The 17,842-nt window shown below is 47.1% G+C and overlaps 2 protein-coding genes across 4 annotated transcripts; one reads left to right on the top strand and one right to left on the bottom strand.

Moving 5' to 3' along the window:
• Positions 1–454: 454 nt before the first annotated feature.
• Positions 455–3,623, bottom strand: LOC133883498 (probable inactive purple acid phosphatase 28). 3 transcript variants are annotated; one of them, XM_062322843.1, is made up of 5 exons: positions 3,344–3,615; positions 3,094–3,244; positions 1,660–2,051; positions 1,018–1,490; positions 455–776 (listed from the first exon to the last, which is right to left on the bottom strand). In XM_062322843.1, the coding sequence occupies exons 1-4, from the start codon at positions 3,521–3,523 to the stop codon at positions 1,029–1,031; spliced, it is 1,185 nt and encodes a 394-aa protein (XP_062178827.1). In that variant the 5' UTR covers positions 3,524–3,615; the 3' UTR covers positions 455–776; positions 1,018–1,028. The 3 variants fall into 3 exon arrangements, with proteins under 3 accessions (XP_062178827.1, XP_062178826.1, XP_062178828.1); XM_062322844.1 differs by lacking the exon at positions 455–776 and having other exon boundaries at positions 1,054–1,275; positions 1,367–1,490; positions 3,344–3,623; XM_062322842.1 differs by lacking the exon at positions 455–776 and having other exon boundaries at positions 833–1,490; positions 3,344–3,614.
• An 11,302-nt stretch (positions 3,624–14,925) lies between these two features.
• LOC133883635 (disease resistance protein RGA2-like) lies at positions 14,926–16,893 on the top strand. The gene has a single exon (XM_062323009.1). It carries the CDS (start codon positions 15,000–15,002, stop codon positions 16,512–16,514), a length of 1,515 nt encoding a protein of 504 aa, XP_062178993.1. The 5' UTR covers positions 14,926–14,999; the 3' UTR covers positions 16,515–16,893.
• The last annotated feature ends 949 nt before the right edge of the window (positions 16,894–17,842 follow it).

The following is a 17,842-nucleotide window of genomic DNA, read 5'->3' as shown; positions in this document are numbered from 1 at the left end:
GAAAAGGAAAGGCATATACACATAGAAGAAATCAAACTTTGTCTTCAACTATATACTTGATATAAACAGAGATATAATATAGTGAGAAAACCAGAGATATAGAAAGGGAGAGATACAGAGAAACATCTATAGAAAGAGGAACAAAGAGATAGACTGAGAGATGAACATAAAGAGAAAGAAAGAGCTAGAAAAATCGAGAGATAGAAAGAGAGAAAAGGAAGGACATAAAGAGATACAGGTGGAGAGATGGAGAGATAAACAAAGACATAGAGATAGAGATAATTAAACAAAGATCTAGCAAGAGAAATACAAAGAGATATAGAGAAAATAAATAGATATATACAGAACAACAAAGAAACATATAGAGATGGAGAGGCACACAAAGAGTGAGAAACAGAGTGTGTGTGTGTATATATATATAGAGAGAGGAGGATGAGGGTGGGGGGGGGGGGGGTGGACACACAAGACTAGTTGTTCAAGCGAGCATCAGCATACAGAATGAATGAACCGATGAATACTAGCAGCAATGCTTGCACGTGTTCAATTAGTATATTTGGACGGATGGATGATTTTTAGACGTTACAAACAGCAAGAGCTAGCAGTTAAGATGGATTGTCCTTCCACTGATTAACTACTGCAAGCAAAGCGCCTCATGGTAATTAACGACCAACAGTGACAAAGAGTGGAGAGAGAAAGCAAAACGAGGATTGAAATTCAAAACAGTGCCCGTCTCTTCAGATTCCTCCACGGGTAGAGAGTTGTGGACAAGTTTGAGCCTGATAATAGAAAAGTATCCATCAGTGCCAGCACACAATTATGAAAGCAGATCGGATGGCTCAAAATGTGACAGTTTTTCCATATAAAAAATCTGTCAACAGAAAATTAGCAAAATCAATATTTAATTTGGTCTGCGGCAGACCATATTGCCAAGGATTAATCAACTAGCCTACAAATCGGAGGACTGTAATTGGTTACAAATATTATACAACATGGCATCTAAGTACAGATGACACATACAGGAAGTGTTCTCAGACAACTGATCTTGACAAGAAGACGTTGTGGTGGGAATCATCTGTACTGCGTCGCCAGAGAACCTGCTCATCAATCTTGGAAAGCTTTTCATCATCTAGCAGCTTCCAGGTCTGGATCGACTTGACTTCCATCCACGATCTCTGCCCTTTCTTGAGTTCACTATAAATTACCCGAGCCCTCCTTGGCCAATGGGGTCTTCCATAGGCATGATAACCAAAGCCACCACCATAACAGAACCATATCCTGTTAAGGTTTCCACAGAAATCATTAAGGTGATCATGACCTAGAAAGACAGCTTTCACATCTCCCATTGAGCCAAGGGTGCCAAGAACACCTGAATTTACAGATGAGCAAGCCACTCCCTCCTGATACTGACCCTTGAAGCCTGAATACCACAATTCTCGTACTTCTGGAATTGGGATGTGGAAGAACGCTAATGCAGGAGCATGTATTTTTTTCTGTCAAAAAAAGTAAATTCTCAGTACCACTAGCATGGTTTCTGAAAAGAATTAGTGTTTGTTATAATGCCAATAAACAAAGAAGCCAAGCAGATACAGTAAATGTGGCCAAACAATGACAAATAATTTTGGATACCGTGATTAGGTTATTAATCATGATCATAAGTACCTGAAGCTCCAGTGAAGTAGCATGAAGCCAGTCGAGTTGAGATTCTTTGATCCATCCATATGTTTTAACTCCATTCACCACTTCACGATCCCCACTATCCAGGAAGTAAAGGTTAAGAAGACTAGTATTGACCAACTCGGATCCAAATGGCCCATGGATGCCAATATGATAATTGCCAAACCCATGTACCAAAAAACCAGGTGGGTTTACTTGAGATACCGAGTAATCCATGAGAGACATGAACGTCATCAGCTCCTCTCGGGTCATTGTGGATTCTTGGTCATGATTACCTAAAATGGCAGCCCATGGTACCTTGTACTCCATAGCAGGACTGATTGCTTTGAGTAGCGATTCTGCGGCATCTGTTGCACTGGACCCAAATATGTTGTCCCCTGATCCAAGTTAAAACAATGGAAGCATTAATGTAAACTAGAATGACCTCCCTTTTGCTGATAAAGAAGGAAACTAGAAACAGATACATAATGCAGAAACTTAAAAAGGTATGCCTTTACTAGTAGCATTACCAAAATAAGATGTGATCAGACTGCCCAGATTGGGACAGGAACTAGTAGTCGTGGTTAATGGAGTTATACTCACAACTTTCTTTAGTATGTATACGTATGGAAAGTCTGTAGACTGTGATTTTAGTCTAAACTTCACTAAAGGCTAGAACAAAGCAATAGCTGTTGGTTCTTCACATAGGCTGATCCACATTACAGCTAGGGAAATGGTATTAGACGAGTTCTTGTTGAATATTGCTCTGATCCGAAATTCCAAATCGTAAAATTGACTGACTATTGGGTGATCGCAGAGTTTGGCCTCTTTGCACCTATCATTGTCGTGGCGAACACTACCCAAAGAACATATTCCGATAAATGCAAATTTGATGTAATGACTTGTGATTCCCATCATAAAAATGAGGGAATGATGCTCAAATCCCATGAACACAAAATAAAGCACCGCTCTAAATTGTTTGCTAAGTAAATCTCGGTTGTGTTATGCAGAATCAGCTAACAGATTGCATGATTTATTACTCCGTAACAGACGACATTGATGAACTACAGGTAAATCTGCCATGCACTCTTAAAATAGGAATGCTTTGCATAACTTACTTTTAGCCATCCCCTCTGAATGCAATTAGAAGCTAATCATTAATCCAACTCACAAATTGCACCAAACTACTGCAAGGAGCGTTATGTAAATTACCAGTACGTTACAGCTAAATTAACTAGCTACGCACTTGCAATCTATCTCAAAACTACTACAGTTAGCACGAGGTCTGCACATTACTAGCAAGGGATGGCATCAATGGCCGCATGAGGTAGGGGCGTCGGGCAAAAGAAAACATATCGTGCGAGCTGAAGTTGATATCTTTGGAGCAAACCACATATAGCAGCTGGTCAGAGACAGAGAGAGAGAGGGGGAAATCCGCACCGGTGAAGGCTATGAGATCGGGCCTCTCCGCCTCGATGACACGGCGCAGGAACCGCGTGGTGTTGAGGTCGGAGCAGCGTGCCCCGCCGCCGTCCGGGCCCACGTCCCGGCAGCGCGTGGCGGCGCCGTTCCCGAAGTGCATGTCCGCCACCTAGCAGCAACCCCACAGAGCGGGATCAGCAACCAGGACGGAAGTGGAGAGAAGGCTCAGCCGGGCCCGAGTGGTCGGATGAGTGACCGAGTTACTCACCTGGATGATTTTGAAGGCACCGTCATGGCGGAATCGGAGGGGGAGGGGCGGGGCCGCCTTGACGCGGGGGACGGCGGCGTCGGGATCCGGGTCCAGCACGGTGGCGAGGCGGAGGAGGAGCAACGAGAGGAGGCAGGGGAGCAGGAGGGAGACGAAAGCTGTCAGGGGGGAGGAGGCCATCGATCTCACTGCCCGCCACAGCCAGTCCGCAGCGCATCGGCTTCTGAAGAGTCAGACCAATCCTCCATTGCGACTATAAAAAAAACTACAGTAACAGCTACGAACCCATCCTCCATGGCGACACCAGACTACCAGCTGAGGTGACAGTGTGGATCAGTAGGATCAGCAGCAGTGGCAGTCTCCAACTGCTCCGATCAGGGTAAGAAATCTCTTAGGCTCGCTTGGTTCTGAGATTTGGGTATAGATCATCTTTAACAGCTATCTTAAATTTTCATCCTCAAAATACTATTATAGCATCCTCTATCACTATTACAGCATCTCTTATCCCTAACACTGTAGCAGTACTGTATCACTAGATAGAGGATCTGTTGGAGATGGATTTCTAGTGCTACAGTAGACCGCAAAGTACTGTAGCATTAGAATTTGCAGATTTAGGGACTCCGTTGGAGATGGCCTTAGAATTGGAGAATTGGAATCGGGATCCATCAATTCAGTTGTTTGGTTACAAGAATTAGAAATGAAATTAAAACATAATTCATCTGAAATTACAATATAACTAGAGAAGTATTTCACCAAATCATAACTCTTAACCTCTTAATTATCCATGCCTCTTCTCCACAAACGTGTTTTCACGGCACCCCCTCTACCCACCGACGACCATTGCCTTCCTCCGTCATTGACTACCACCATTGGACTCCACAGCTGACCATCGTCGGACTCCGTCGCCTTCTTCCCCAAGTCTGTCGATGTAAGTCTAGCGACGACGTCAAGATTTGTCGGTGCCATCCTGTCTTCCCCAAGTTTGACAGCCTCATTGGACTTCCCACGCCAGTGACCCCCCTCGACCTCGTTGGCGACCTCACCTGCAACCCCACTCGTTTATGGCGACTTCCTCCTCCTCCGCCCTCATCAACATCCTCTTCTTCTTCAACGTCAGCATCGCCACCGACCTCCGAGCCGCCACCGTTCACTGATCCTCCTTGTCCCGACTCTCATATCTCCACCGTCACCCCTTTCTTCCTTAAGCTTGATGACCATGAGACTTCGCCACTATCGTCACCTTCTTCCCCAAGCCCGGTGGCCATAAGACCCCACCACTTCCTCCACCCTCTTCCATTATTGTCTTCACCGGACCATTCGATGAATGAAGTTTATTTAGGTACAAGAAACTATTATCTGCAAGAATTGGTCTGGTGTAAACACCACCTTCACCCGATCATTCAGTGAACCGAGCTTCAGAATCCTTGCCTTGGAATCACCTTTAGAATAAATAGTCTGGTGCAGTCATCATTGCATCACCTGATAATCTGATGAGTTGAACTTCAATTTTTCCTAGCAACCCCCCTTCTGTTGAAAATAGATTGGTGCTCTCACCACATCACCAGAATATCCAGTGTAACACTTCTAACAATTTTGCCCACGTGTCACCCAGAAAATCATACGGTGATTACATCACTTTGTTCATTGGAGCATCAGTTGCATATAGAGTGTTTTCTGTCTTGAGATAACAATATGCTCTGGTGAGATCAATTCATATTGACCGGATTATCCAGTGAAGTAAATTTTCTTTGAGCTCGTCTAATTCAAACTTTTTTAAGCTCTAGCTTTTCGACATGTCAACCATCGAATTCTATGAGCTACCTATTGCTAGAATTTCACAAGTGCGCATCAAACCAAGTCTAGACTCACTAGTTCAAACTACTACTCTCAGCTTCTCTTTATAGTACGATCAAAAGACTAAAAAAACAACCTATACTAGTCTAAGTATCCTTCATCTCCTTTGTGATACTTAATATTGGTGCACAAGTCCTTTGATCGCCTACATAATCGCCTTAGGGACCAAAAATACCCAATTATCATTGTGAATTGAATTTTTTATTCCCTTCAAAATAAATTGTTAGTCACAATAATATAATTATCATTAATCACTGAAACACTTACCACTTATCTAGGGGCCTAGATACTACACCAGCATGTATTCATGGTCGTCGAACTCCGGTGGAAACCCTGCTCTGGCGAGCTCTCTGACGTCGTGCCACCGCAATCGCTTGCCGTTGAGCCCCTTCGCCATTCCACTCCATCGCGCGCTCATGCATCCGCGCGCACGTGGTCGGGCCCGACAGCGTCGTGTAGCCTGGCCGAGTAGGCCAAGGCTCAACCGTAGGTGGGCTGGCCTGACCGAGGTGGCCGAGTAGCCACCTCGGGTCATGCCCCAGTGGGCTAGCCCAGTTCCATAGCCCACAAACCAGTCGGCACAACCCGAGTGGACCGACCACTATGCAACCCCGCACTATGCGGCCTAGGCACAACCCAGTCCAAGCTCATTTTCCCCAACCCGAGGTACTGTACAGTGGGTCCTATCAATTACTGTTCAATGGGCCTGGCTACTATTCAGTGAGCCCACCCGTGGTTCCCACCTATGAATAGTACAATTTAATATTTTTTCTATTTAATTTTAGATTAAATCTTAATGGAGTCATAACTTCTTCGTTCTGACTCCGATTTTGGCAAATTTTCCGCCGAAATACATCTAAAATCAAGATCTACCTACCTATAGTGTGATATCCATTAGGGTTTATTTTGTTTTTCATTTAGTGCTATTAATTCTTCTCTAGTATAGCTCATTATTAATCATAGTCGCGTTGCAGAACCATCTGAGTTTTACGAGTGCTGGGTGGGAAGCATCAGGAGCGAGGAGGATCCTGTGATTTCAACCAAGGCTTAGAGGAAAACATCGGAGAAGGAAAGTTTTATATCCTTGACCATATTGAACCTATATTTTCAAATAATCTACATGATCAACTTGAAATTGGATTTATTATCACATGTACTATGTATTGTGCTATTTCTAAAGTAGTTGCAATAGTTAAGTCATATCAAATAATTGCCATGCCTTAAATGTCATCATCCAGAATACACATCATCATATGATTTACCTGTCGTTATTTATATTAAAGTTGGACGACGCCTTTATATCTAGCATGCTTATGATTGAATACGTCTCCTCAGAGATGCCGCTTTTAAAATACATATCTTTGGAGATAACAATTTACTGTTATCAATGTTAACTCATATGCCATGAATCTTCGATTGTTATGAATTGCATGATGATTGTGAAATCCTTGAAGTCGTGTGGGATATGGTGGGAGATGTGTTAAAATGGGTCAAAACTGTTCTGGCGGGGGCATATGGAGCAATACTCAGGATGAGGATACTCCTGTAGGCTTGAGTTACTTATGTGGTATTTATTGCCAGAAGATACCTGCTGTACGATGCTATTTTGGCGTATATTTGCACCCGTATACGTGTTCATATACATAAAAAAAGAAAAAAAAGGAAAAAAGGCGGGCCCTTTTCTTTAGGCCGGCTCGAGCCGACCCACCCTCCTTCCCTTCACCTCTCCCTGCCGCGCGGCCTAGCCAGCTCGAGCCAGCCTCTTCCCCTCCTCCTCTCTCAGTCGGTCCGGCCCACTGCCCCCTGCCTTATCACGTGCACCCGCTGCCCTAGCGCTCGGCCCGAGTGCTGTTCTTCTTCTCTCCGCCACTGCCTCTTGCCCTCTTCCACGTGCCTGAGCACGCCGCCACCTGCTCTCCCTGCTTCGCGCCGCACCGCACCGAGCTGCGCCCCCTTCTCTCTGCAGTGTGGGCCCAGGCCACCTCTGCGCCGTCCTTGAGCCGGCGTCATCTCTATCTCTCGCTTCCAACCAGATCCGATCAGGACTCCTCTTCCCCCAAATCCTAACCTTCTCTGGGCTTTATCTCTTCCCGAGAGCTCGGGTCGCCTCTATAAAGGCATGGAGGGGCTCTCGGTGGAGAGGGATCAAAAAATTTTTGGGAGGAGGCCTCGGTGAAGCCCTGCTGCGATTGTGACTCTTCGCCGCCCGCGCCATAGCCTCTGCTGCACGAAGTCACCGCCGCCGGACCACACCGGTGTCACTGTTGCCGACCACCACTCCGTCACTCTCGATGACGAGCTCTGGCTGAAGCTTCCTTGCTGCCTTCGTACCACGAGGTGAGCGCCGAAATGATTGATCCTGCCTCCCCTCTTTGTGCTCATGCACGGTCGTGCCGTTGTAGCCGGTGCTCCGGCCACGCCGTTGTGCTTTTCCCCCTCTCCTCTACTCTGTGATAGCCCAACCATCATGCCGTGGGTGCGTCGCGTCGCTGCTGGCCCGAGTCCGATCCCTGCGTGCAAATCGGGAGTGGCAGTCCAGTGCGATGTGCGCGCGTGTGGTTGTTGTGCTGCGCTTGTCCCTGGCCTTCGTGCTGCGGTGCTCTTCGCTGGTATGATGTTGTCGTCGGTCTGTGGTGCCTTGCCGTTGTGCTGCTAACTTCCTCGCCGTTGGCCAGTGATGGAAAATGAGGCCCGGCAGTGATTCTCCCTTGCGCTCGGTGATAGCTAGGCCTTCGTGCCGTCGTGCTCGCCGCGGGCCGGTGATTACAAAACTGAGGCCCCGGTTACTCCGTCCATCCTGTGTGCGTGCCATCGTGTCGCCTTGTGCTTGCTGTGATGATGTCGTGCCCGTGGCCAGTGATGAAAAGAAAACTGAGGCCCGGTCGCTATGCTTCATGCTGATGCTCTGTGATAGCCCAGCCTTCGTGCTGTCATGCTCGGAGACCGCCGATGATGCTAAAACTGAGGCTCTCCTTTGCTCCTCATGTTCTTAGCCGAGTGGTGGTGGCCTGATGCCGCCCTTCTCTTTGATGGTGATGCTATGCATTGATGTCTGGCCGTCGTGCCGTGAGGCTTGCGTTCATATGGCTGCTACATGTCGGTGATCGTGTGTTGCAGAAAATTCAAAGCGTGGGCATTTTTTTGGTTGCCCCAATACTGAGTTATGCTATTGCCAGAGACCTAATCCTTTTATAGGATGTTCGGTGATATGGCTGCTGCATGTCGATGATCATGTGTTGCAGAAAATTCAGAGGATGGGTTTCTTTTGGTTGCCCAAGTACTGATTTATGCTATTGCCAGAGACCTAATCCTTTTATAGGATGTTCGGTGATATGGCTGCTGCATGTCGGTGATCATGTGTTGCAGAAAATTCAGAGGATGGGTTTCTTTTGGTTGCCCCGATACTGAGTTATGCTATTGCCAGATACTTAGTCCTTTTATAAGATGTTCGGTGCTATGACCCGTTACTTGCTGTTGTTAATCCCCTACTGCTGTGGTTGATCAAAGAATAGTGAGGGCTGCTCTTTGCGGCCCCATAGTCTCCAATATGTTCCTATGGTAAAGGAGTTGTTCATGGTAGTTGCGACTCACTGTCTTTGGAGTTAACATGGCCCTATTGATGGTTATGTACTCATGTGGATGTTTAGCTATTCAGTGATGCTTGTTTCATCTCTGTTGGTGATAATTGATTAGTGGTGGCTGTTCCTTTTGTTGGCCGTGCTGCTCTAGTGTTCGCCAACACTGTTACATTGCCTTTCTATGTCAGATTAATACTGTTACATTGCCTTTGTGGCTTCCGGTTGCCAGCTAACATTGTTACCCTGCCTGTGTGGTTATCGCCTTTGTGGCTTACCAGAATATGCGCCTTTGTGGCTGGAGCCTGCGTGGCCCACAAGTGATCACCCCGCCTTTGTGGCTTTTGCTTGTGTGGCTCGTTGCCAGTTGCCTTTGGGGATGGCCGATGAGGACAAGTCCGAGGCCCAAAGAGGGAGGTAGTGAGTCAAGCACGACGACGGAGCTCCTGGTTGTGGCCATGCTACTACCTCCGGTAGAAGCTACGCGTCGTGTCACGCTCCTAGCTCAACTCTTCGTAGAACATACACGATTCTGAGGCCTACGTGGCCAATGATGACCCGGGATACATAAACAGTCCCAAAAACTTATGCTAGACTGTTATCCCGCTCTCTACCACTTTTTGATTTCTAACGCTTACGTTGCTTGGTCTTTGTTGCGTGTGACTACAGCCTTGCAGACTCGGAGACGATCTCAATACGACGACTGCCAACGCACTTAATCGGAGGTAGCCCGAAGACGGGCATAATTAACCAGAGAGCTTCACGAAGCCCCGGAAACCAAGACAAAGCAATCGCAGCATATGAGATAGTCAGATAGCGTGTGCGTCGTGTAGTAAAACTTTGTAATCGAAATATGTACTTTATGAATTCGATATGAATGAATAAAGTTTACAATTTCATTACATTGTCTCCTGTCTCTTGTATACTCTGTATACTGGCACGCCCACAATATTACATACACGGTTTCAAATACAATTCGAACGCGAGACGTTTCAAATCCGCGAAACACCTGCCTTGAACATTTAAGCATCAAATCAATTGCCTTGACATGCTAAGCCACCTCAGTGCAACCATGTGTCCTGAATAGACGGGACTTGACTTTTTATTCTCCCGACCACGTTGGACATCATAATAGGAGGTTGAGAGCAGCGAGTAGTCAAGTGACAATTTGTCCCTCAGTTGGAATGTTTCTAGAACCGACCAATGGCTTAAAAAGAGGTTTGGCATTCAGTACAAGGTCTATGGTACTTGGGGGTAAATCTCACAGAAAAGCCAATCAGGAAAAGTGTTGAAAGGGTCTCGGTATGATTCGTTCCTCCGCTTGCAACGGTTGGAGGTTGAGCGTATCGCGTGTGTACAGTGTATAACCTCTACAGAGTATAAATCTATTCGAAGAGCCGTATTGTGGTCATGGACATGCAAAGCAAGACCCCACTCGATTAAACTCTTGGTGTGTGCGTCCTGATGAGTGAGTGTGTGAACTAGATGTCTGTGTAATAAGGTTGTTGGGTCAATTCTTCAGGAGTTGTATGGAACTAAAGGTACAACAAAGATGATGAAAGGGACTACGGAGCGAGGTATATTCCCTCCTAAGACCATAAAACTGCTAGATATACCTTGTACTTGGCATTGTTTTTCAAATTTTTTTAAAGTCAACAGTGGAGGATACAATTGAATACTCGCACAAATTGCTTTGTGCTTAAAACTGAAACGTAAAGCCTTATCCTTGAAGCTATCCTATATGCATCTATCGATACTTTGAAGTAATATAGGGCTTGATAAGTACCTTTCGTACCCACTTTTGCTACCATTCAGATGAGAAAGTTGATGTTGACTTCGCCGGAGGCGAAGACGAGGATGAAGAATAGACTTAGATGTTGTGTTCGCACCATTGCTGCTTGTGGCTTTGGGTCGTCGTTTCCGCTATGCTTTTTGGTTGGCCGTTCTGCCAAGTCTGTAATAATATACAATATAGTTTGTAAACCTTTTGTACTCTAAACTTTAATACTTATGTACAAAGTTTGATTGTGATGCCATGATTATTATACTATGCATATCAACTATTTAATCCAGGGACTGATACGAGAGGCATAGGAGATCTAGGGTTCAGGGTTTCACAGCGCGCTACGTCGTGCCCATCGGGCCCATTGCGCCAGGTCGAGCACCATCGCGTCCGTGGTAAAGTAGCACACGAGTCAGCCCACGAATGTCGACTACAACACGGGAGACGCTCAAAACCCCACGTAAAGTAGGCGGTGAAGCTGGCACTGCAGTACTCGGGCGTCGCCACGATCGTGTCCCCTGGGAGCAGGGTCGCCGTGAATGCCACAATGTCATCGATGAGGATAACGTCAGAGTCGAGGTACATGACGCGGCGCATGCACGATGGCAGCGTGGAGGCAAGGTAGGACTGCACATAGTTGAGCAGCTGGTCGAGCGCGCCACAGATGGAGGTGGTGATGAGCCCCGTCATGCACTCCTCATCGGCGAACGGGTACACCCGGAATGCCAGCGACAGGAATGACACGCGTATAGTTCCATCAGCTCCGCCTTCAATGTGGACCCCATGAGGGAGGAGGTGATGAAGTGGAAGTGGATGGACTCTGGGCATGAAGTGTGCTGCAGCATGGAGATCACATTAGTCGTGGTGCCGTGCCGCTCGGCACCGTCGCCCACGTCGTTCGCCCCCTCCTCCATGGTGGCGCCCGCTAGATCCGGGCCCGGGAACACATGGGGGTCGAGGAGGGAGGTTGCTCCAACCGTGGCTCCAGTGAGTCCCACCCCAGCAAGCGGTCAGATCTGCGGGGAGCAAAGGGCGCAATGACAACAATGCGAATTACGAGGAGATAGAGTAAGCGTGGAGGGCACAACGATGGAGCTTGTGGGAACCCTGCTGTCGATTTCGTGCTTGGCGACAGTGCGGTCGTGGGAGGGCTCCAATTCCTTCGATGATTAACAGTCGATCGCGATCCGACGAGCGTCGATTTCTTGTCGACGTCGAATCGTAGGGAGGCCAACGATTCCTTCCGCATTAAAAGGAGTATATATGTACATGGGACATATAAGTGTATAAGATTATCTAAGAAGTATGTATATTTTTAGTGGTTTGCACATATTTTTTTAAGTATATTACATTTTATGTATAAATATAAAGGTATTATCAAAATTTATTAAAATTGATTAACTTCTTTTCAATTTTTTTTTCATGTAGTTCACATTGGAGTATATTAGAATGAGTATATAAATATACTCATAGTGATAAAAGAATATATCCAGTTTATTTATATGGTACCATAGTAGGGAATATGTACTACTGTAGACATAATAGTTTTCCTATGTGTGTATAGAAATCATGTCAGTTAAGAATCCGATTGTGACACGTTATCGAGTCTGATCATGGCACGCCTCAACTATACAATTCTCTCTCTATATTTGTCAACCGCCGCCACAAAGTATATACTCAATTAAGGTTTTGCCTCTCTCTCTCTACTGCACTGTCATACATAGTCTGCTCCATCCCGCTACGCCGGCGTGCAATAACGAATGGGAGAGCAGGTCTCCAGAATCCATCGCTCTTGGGATCCTGCATCGAGAGGGGGCAAATAAGGTTTTTAGGAAGCTCTCGTTATGACTGCTCACGATCTGCTTTCTCTACATCATCGCGGCATGCTTCCTCTATGTCCTCTTCATCGTTGTCTGTTGCATTGCCATCACGGGAAATTCTGCATCTTACACTGCCGTCAGATATGTTAATTGTGATCCGTCGTGTTCATTATATCTATTTTTCTACTGCTTTCATCTTAGAATATATTAAATAGATATATGTAGAGCACATACTCTCGTAGTAGGATGATAATAGTGGATTTATTACTGTTTATATTATATTTAGAAATTAAATTAAATCTGAAATTGCACATTTTTCCAACCCAAGGCTCTGATCGAACGAGTCAATTAGGTGAAGATCCTGCAGAATCAATAGTTGCAGATCAGCTGGGCCATCTATTCAGACTTATCTGAATACAGGCAGGACTCATCTTCTGTCTATGTCCTTCAGTTTGAATTCTGTAATTAAATCACCCAACCACCAAAATAGCATGAGCTCTGTGTTGCTGCAGCACTCGCCGTCCCCTGTACTAGATGAAGGCTTTGCAGCATGAAGATAAAACCAGTCATCCAGATGAAGCCCCTGCAGCATCAGTTGCAGTCAGGCAATCATCTAGGTCATCTGTTCAGACATCAGACTTCTCACGGTGCTGCAACCTCACCGTCCCCTGTTCTTCAGTTCAAACGGTGCAACAACCCGACCAGGACACTAACCTGAGCTATATGTTGTTGGCAAACGTCAGTCTGGTTAAATTCTGCTGTCATTTAATTGAACGAGCTGAAAGCATGTATATAGGGGGTGCAAATTGATGAAATTCACTTTTTAGTTCAATCAATAACACTATTTTTATTAAATTGAACATTTTTTTAAAAAACTAGTGTTATTGGTTGAACTTAAAAAAGTTAGGTGAGTAACCTTAGGTTAAAAAAGTCAGTGGGTAACCTTAGGTTAACTAAAAAAGTAGTATTGTATGAGCAGTTTGAGCGGAGCTATATCTGCTTAGATAGGTTATGCTGAGTTTATATTTAGTTGATTGAATTTGAAGTCATATGAACGAATATAATTGTTGAGTTTGTGATTTGTTATTCGTATAAAAATAATTTTGTAACATTGATAATGAGCTCGTCTACATAAGTGAATGTAGAACTTGTATCTACTGGGCTAGACTGCAGAATAAATCTCGAGTCAGAATAAAGTTGTATATTTACACATGTTAGACTAGCCTGCCTAGTGGATATAGTAAAAAAAAAATTGTTTTAAATATTCTACACATCCACTAGATCAGGATGAAAAAGGTTGAACGAACCAAACACACCTTAATGAACTTTTACATCTCTTCGGAGCTCAGTCTTGGTCAGGTCAGCAGTCCTGAACATTTTCTGCAGGTTCTTGGTTAGTAAATCTGTTGCTGTTGTTTTTTGCATGCAGGAGAGGCAACCAGGAGACGTGCTAATCCGCTCGCATATATATAAATAAAAAATCACCCGAACTAGCTGCGTACGTGCGTGCACTTGCAGCCAGAAAATCTCTGATTACTCGTGCATGATCCCACACCACTGGTTGTCCTTGTCCAGCCACTAGGAACGCGATCAACTTGGATGGAGTGCCATTCGAATTTCGAAGTCTGCAATCAGGTGACCCATTCTTGCTGCCATGGAGCGCAGATTGAGACAGGGAGATCGGAAGAGTTTTAGTTTGTTTGCTGCTTCTAAAATTGCTTCTGCTACTGGCAGAAGTCAGAAACTAGAAGTCAGAACAAACGAGGTTCTGGAGAAGTGGTTTCTGGAGAAGCCAGAAGCCTGTTTCTGAGGAAAATGAACTAAAGCTGAGAAGCTCGCTGAGATGTGCTTCTCTGAGAAGCTATGTACTGAGAAGCCAAAAATTTATTGTAGAAACCAACAACCTATTTCCAAAAGTAGCTTTTCAGAAAAACCAAAAGCACAGCTTTTCAGAAAAGCTCAAAAACAGAAGCTCAAATAAACACGGCCTTAGTCCACGGTTAATAAAAGCCGGGGACAGAAAGGACCGAAGATATGAGATCATGCAGCAATTTAGATTTTGTTTGGCTGAGTTTTGCCTCTACATTTATTTCAGATTTAGCGTTTGTAGTAAATATAAAGTGTTTAAGTATATATTTTTAGTTTAGAACATAAATAAGATAAATCATCTAAATATCTTAAGTGTACACTCAGCTCTAGTTTCATAAACTACAAATATTTTGCTTCGGTGATGGATGACAGATTGATGACTTGGCCTAAAATAAGATCCTGCTGGTCGTAGATTGCCGACCTTGTGCTACGAAGTCATGGCCACCCGAGTGAGCAAAGTCCACACGGTTTGAATTTGCAGGCATATGCAGCCAATAAGCCAGTGATCTCTGCGTTCTGTTCTGCAGATTAAGCTCCCTTCGACGTCAAGAGACCGGCACGAAGTCAAGGTCTTTGCACGCAAGCGAGGGCAGAGGTAAGGTAACACCCCCTCCCCCGACGTCATTGGAGCATCTCATCTCAAAACGCGTCTTCTCTGGTCGCTACGTGCTCCAGCTCATACGTCTATATATTTTCCTCATTGAGCTAAACTATTGGTGGAGTGATCACTGATCAGTGGTAGTTCAGTAATCAGTATGGACTTCACCAAGGAAGTTGTAGTTCCCGCGGCGCTGTCCGAGATTCTTGGACGGATTTTCTCCTTCCTGTTTGATAACTTCTATCGGCCGGCGCCCGGCGCCCGGGACGTGCACCGGAGGCGGCTGGAGCAGCTGCTGGGCAACATCGGCAGCATGGTCGAGGAGGCGGAGGGGCGGCACATCACCAACCAGCAGCTCCTCGCCCACCTTAAGGCGCTCACCGTGGGGATGTACCGCGGACGCTTCGCGCTCGAGGTGACCGACCTCGACGACGTCAAGAACGCCGTCGGCAACGACAACGGCGACGACGGTGACGCCGTAAACGCGGGCGGGCGCTCATTCGCGTTGTCTTCGTCGTTCAACAGCGCGAAGCGTGCCCGCGTCATGAGCTTGATCTTGGGCGGCGGCGGGGGCGGCGGCGACGATAGGACGGAGAGGCTGTCCGCCGTCATCGAGGAGCTGGAGAGCCTGACCCGCGACTACATGAGGGAGTTCATCATGCTGGTGCAAGGGTACCCTCGGAAGGTGCACCGGCCGGTGAGGACGACGCTGTACATGGACCGGTGCGTGTTCGGGCGGCACGTCGAGAAGGAGCGCATCGTTGACTTCCTGCTGCAGCGCACGCTCAGTGGCCGCGCGCCGTACCTGAGCATGCTAGCAGTCGTCGGCGCCAAGAAGGTCGGGAAGACCACACTTGTCAAGCACGCCTGCGACGACGAGCGCGTGCGCGACCACTTCGCACGCATCGAGTGGTTCGAGACGCCGGAGGTCGTGCGGGCGGGCGGGCGCCCGGACCAGACCATGTGGGAGAGCGACGGGCCGGAGTACTTCGCCGGCGTGCGCCGCATCCTCGGCGAGCCGCGGTTCGCGGCTGGGCGGTCCCTGCTCGTGTTCGAGGACGCCTGGCCCATCGACGAGGCGGCCTGGAGCGCGCTGGCGGCCACCCCAAGCGCGCTCGCCGACGGGAGCAAGCTCCTCCTGACGTGCCGCGACACCGACCTCGCCCGGCTCGGCACGGTGGAGCCGGTGGTGCTCAACCACCTGCAGGAGGAAGAGTACTGGTACTACTTCAAGGCGTTCGCGTTCGGCGGCGCGGACCCGCGGGAGCATCCGCGGATCGCGGCGGTGGCGCGGGAGATCTCCGAGCACCTGGAGCGCACGTTCCTGGACGCGCGGGTGCTCGGCACGCTGCTCAAGGCCAACTTCGACGCCCGGTTCTGGCGCAGGGTGCTCGCGGCCATCGTCAAGTGCGAGCGGCGGCCGCTCCACGTCGGCGTGCTGCTCGAGCTCCTGCCCGTGCGCGGCAGGCTGCAGTCGTACGGATACTGCAGGAGCCCGCCCAAGTTCACCGTGCAGGACGTGCTCAGCGCGCGAGCTGCTGGTGATCGCGATGGTGATTCGGAGGAAGGCTTCACCATCCACCTGTGCAGGGAGACCCTGTACATGGATCACTGGTACAGCATCACTTTCAAGAACGATGGGGTGCCGCCTCCGCACGCTGTGACGACCTAGCTACAAGAGACTTGTGTGGTTGGTCGCATTAGGCACAGCGAGCGGCAGTGCATGGGTGCATAGGCCTTGCCTTGTACTGGTCCTACGACTGGGTCGGACAATCTGGTCGTACGCAGAACACTCCCCTTTGTGTAATCGTGCACCTAGTTTCGAAGATTATTTCTTCTGGATGCAAAGCCACCTAGTTTCTTCTAGGTTTGTCTATATTTTTAAGATCCAGGCAATGCAATTAGAGATACATATTACTAGCACGAAAGCAAAGATAACATGGCATATATATTGTGGCATTATAGTCTAAATACTGCACAAAATTGCAAGTAATTTGATTGGGAGCTGATGAGCTTCGAGATGCAATTCCGGGCACAGTAAGCGGAGGTAGTGACGAGTGACGATATCTAGGGTATGTTTGGTTGGAGTGATTAAGGTGGATAGTTATGGCGATTTATCTTTTTAAAGTGTTTGGTTGAAAGATGGATGCGATACGATGATCCACTTTGAGAAATATTTCTCATATATACTGGATAGAGTAAGCCAGCTTTTTTGGCCAGATGAGGTCATCCACCTTGTTTAATCATAATTATTAGTAAAATAAGTAGTGATAATTTCCATATTGTATTACTAATTAATATGTAATAATATGATATTATAGTTTATAAGTGTTATAACGTATTGATTAGTGTACTATTGTATCAATTATAGTATAATTAGTATGCTTTGTTGTTAATTAGTAATTAGTATGGCAAGATTAACGTTGATAAGTGTTAGTGCGTATTGATTTGTGCATAATAAACTATTATTATTTGATATTAAGTGTCGGAGTATTGACTAAGGGGTGTCCTGGCGAACGGGTCCCGCGAGGGATAGGGCAGTCAACAGTGGATATTTTCTGAACTATGGCCCATTGCGCGACCAGGGCAAGGCTCACGCGATCAGGGCGAGGCTTGCGCGACCAACCTCCTTGCGATATTACGTAAATCCTGCGACCAACCCCCACTGGTCACAGGGCCGAACTTTTCCTAACCTGTCTAATCACATTCATTTGCTATATACTCAACTGTTTTCCTTCCCCAAGCAACCCCTCCAAGCGAACAAAGTCTTGACCGGCACAGATGAGCAGTGCCCCGTCCCGTAGCATTAAATACTACGGGATGGGGCTTTGCAAACCAACTTGGCACCGCACGACAGATGTGACAGGTCTGCAGAGCGACCAGGCAAGTGGACGACCCCAGGCGCGAGCATGCAGAGCGCCGGGACGGGACGGCTTGGCAGACATGCTTGCGGCGCACGGCGGGGGGATAGGCCAGGCGACCGGGGTGGAGGAAAGTGCT

Source organism: Phragmites australis, chromosome 10 (assembly GCF_958298935.1).
Source record: "Phragmites australis chromosome 10, lpPhrAust1.1, whole genome shotgun sequence".
In the NCBI taxonomy this organism is placed as follows: domain Eukaryota; kingdom Viridiplantae; phylum Streptophyta; class Magnoliopsida; order Poales; family Poaceae; genus Phragmites; species Phragmites australis.
This window is presented reverse-complemented; position numbering and strand designations above follow the sequence as displayed.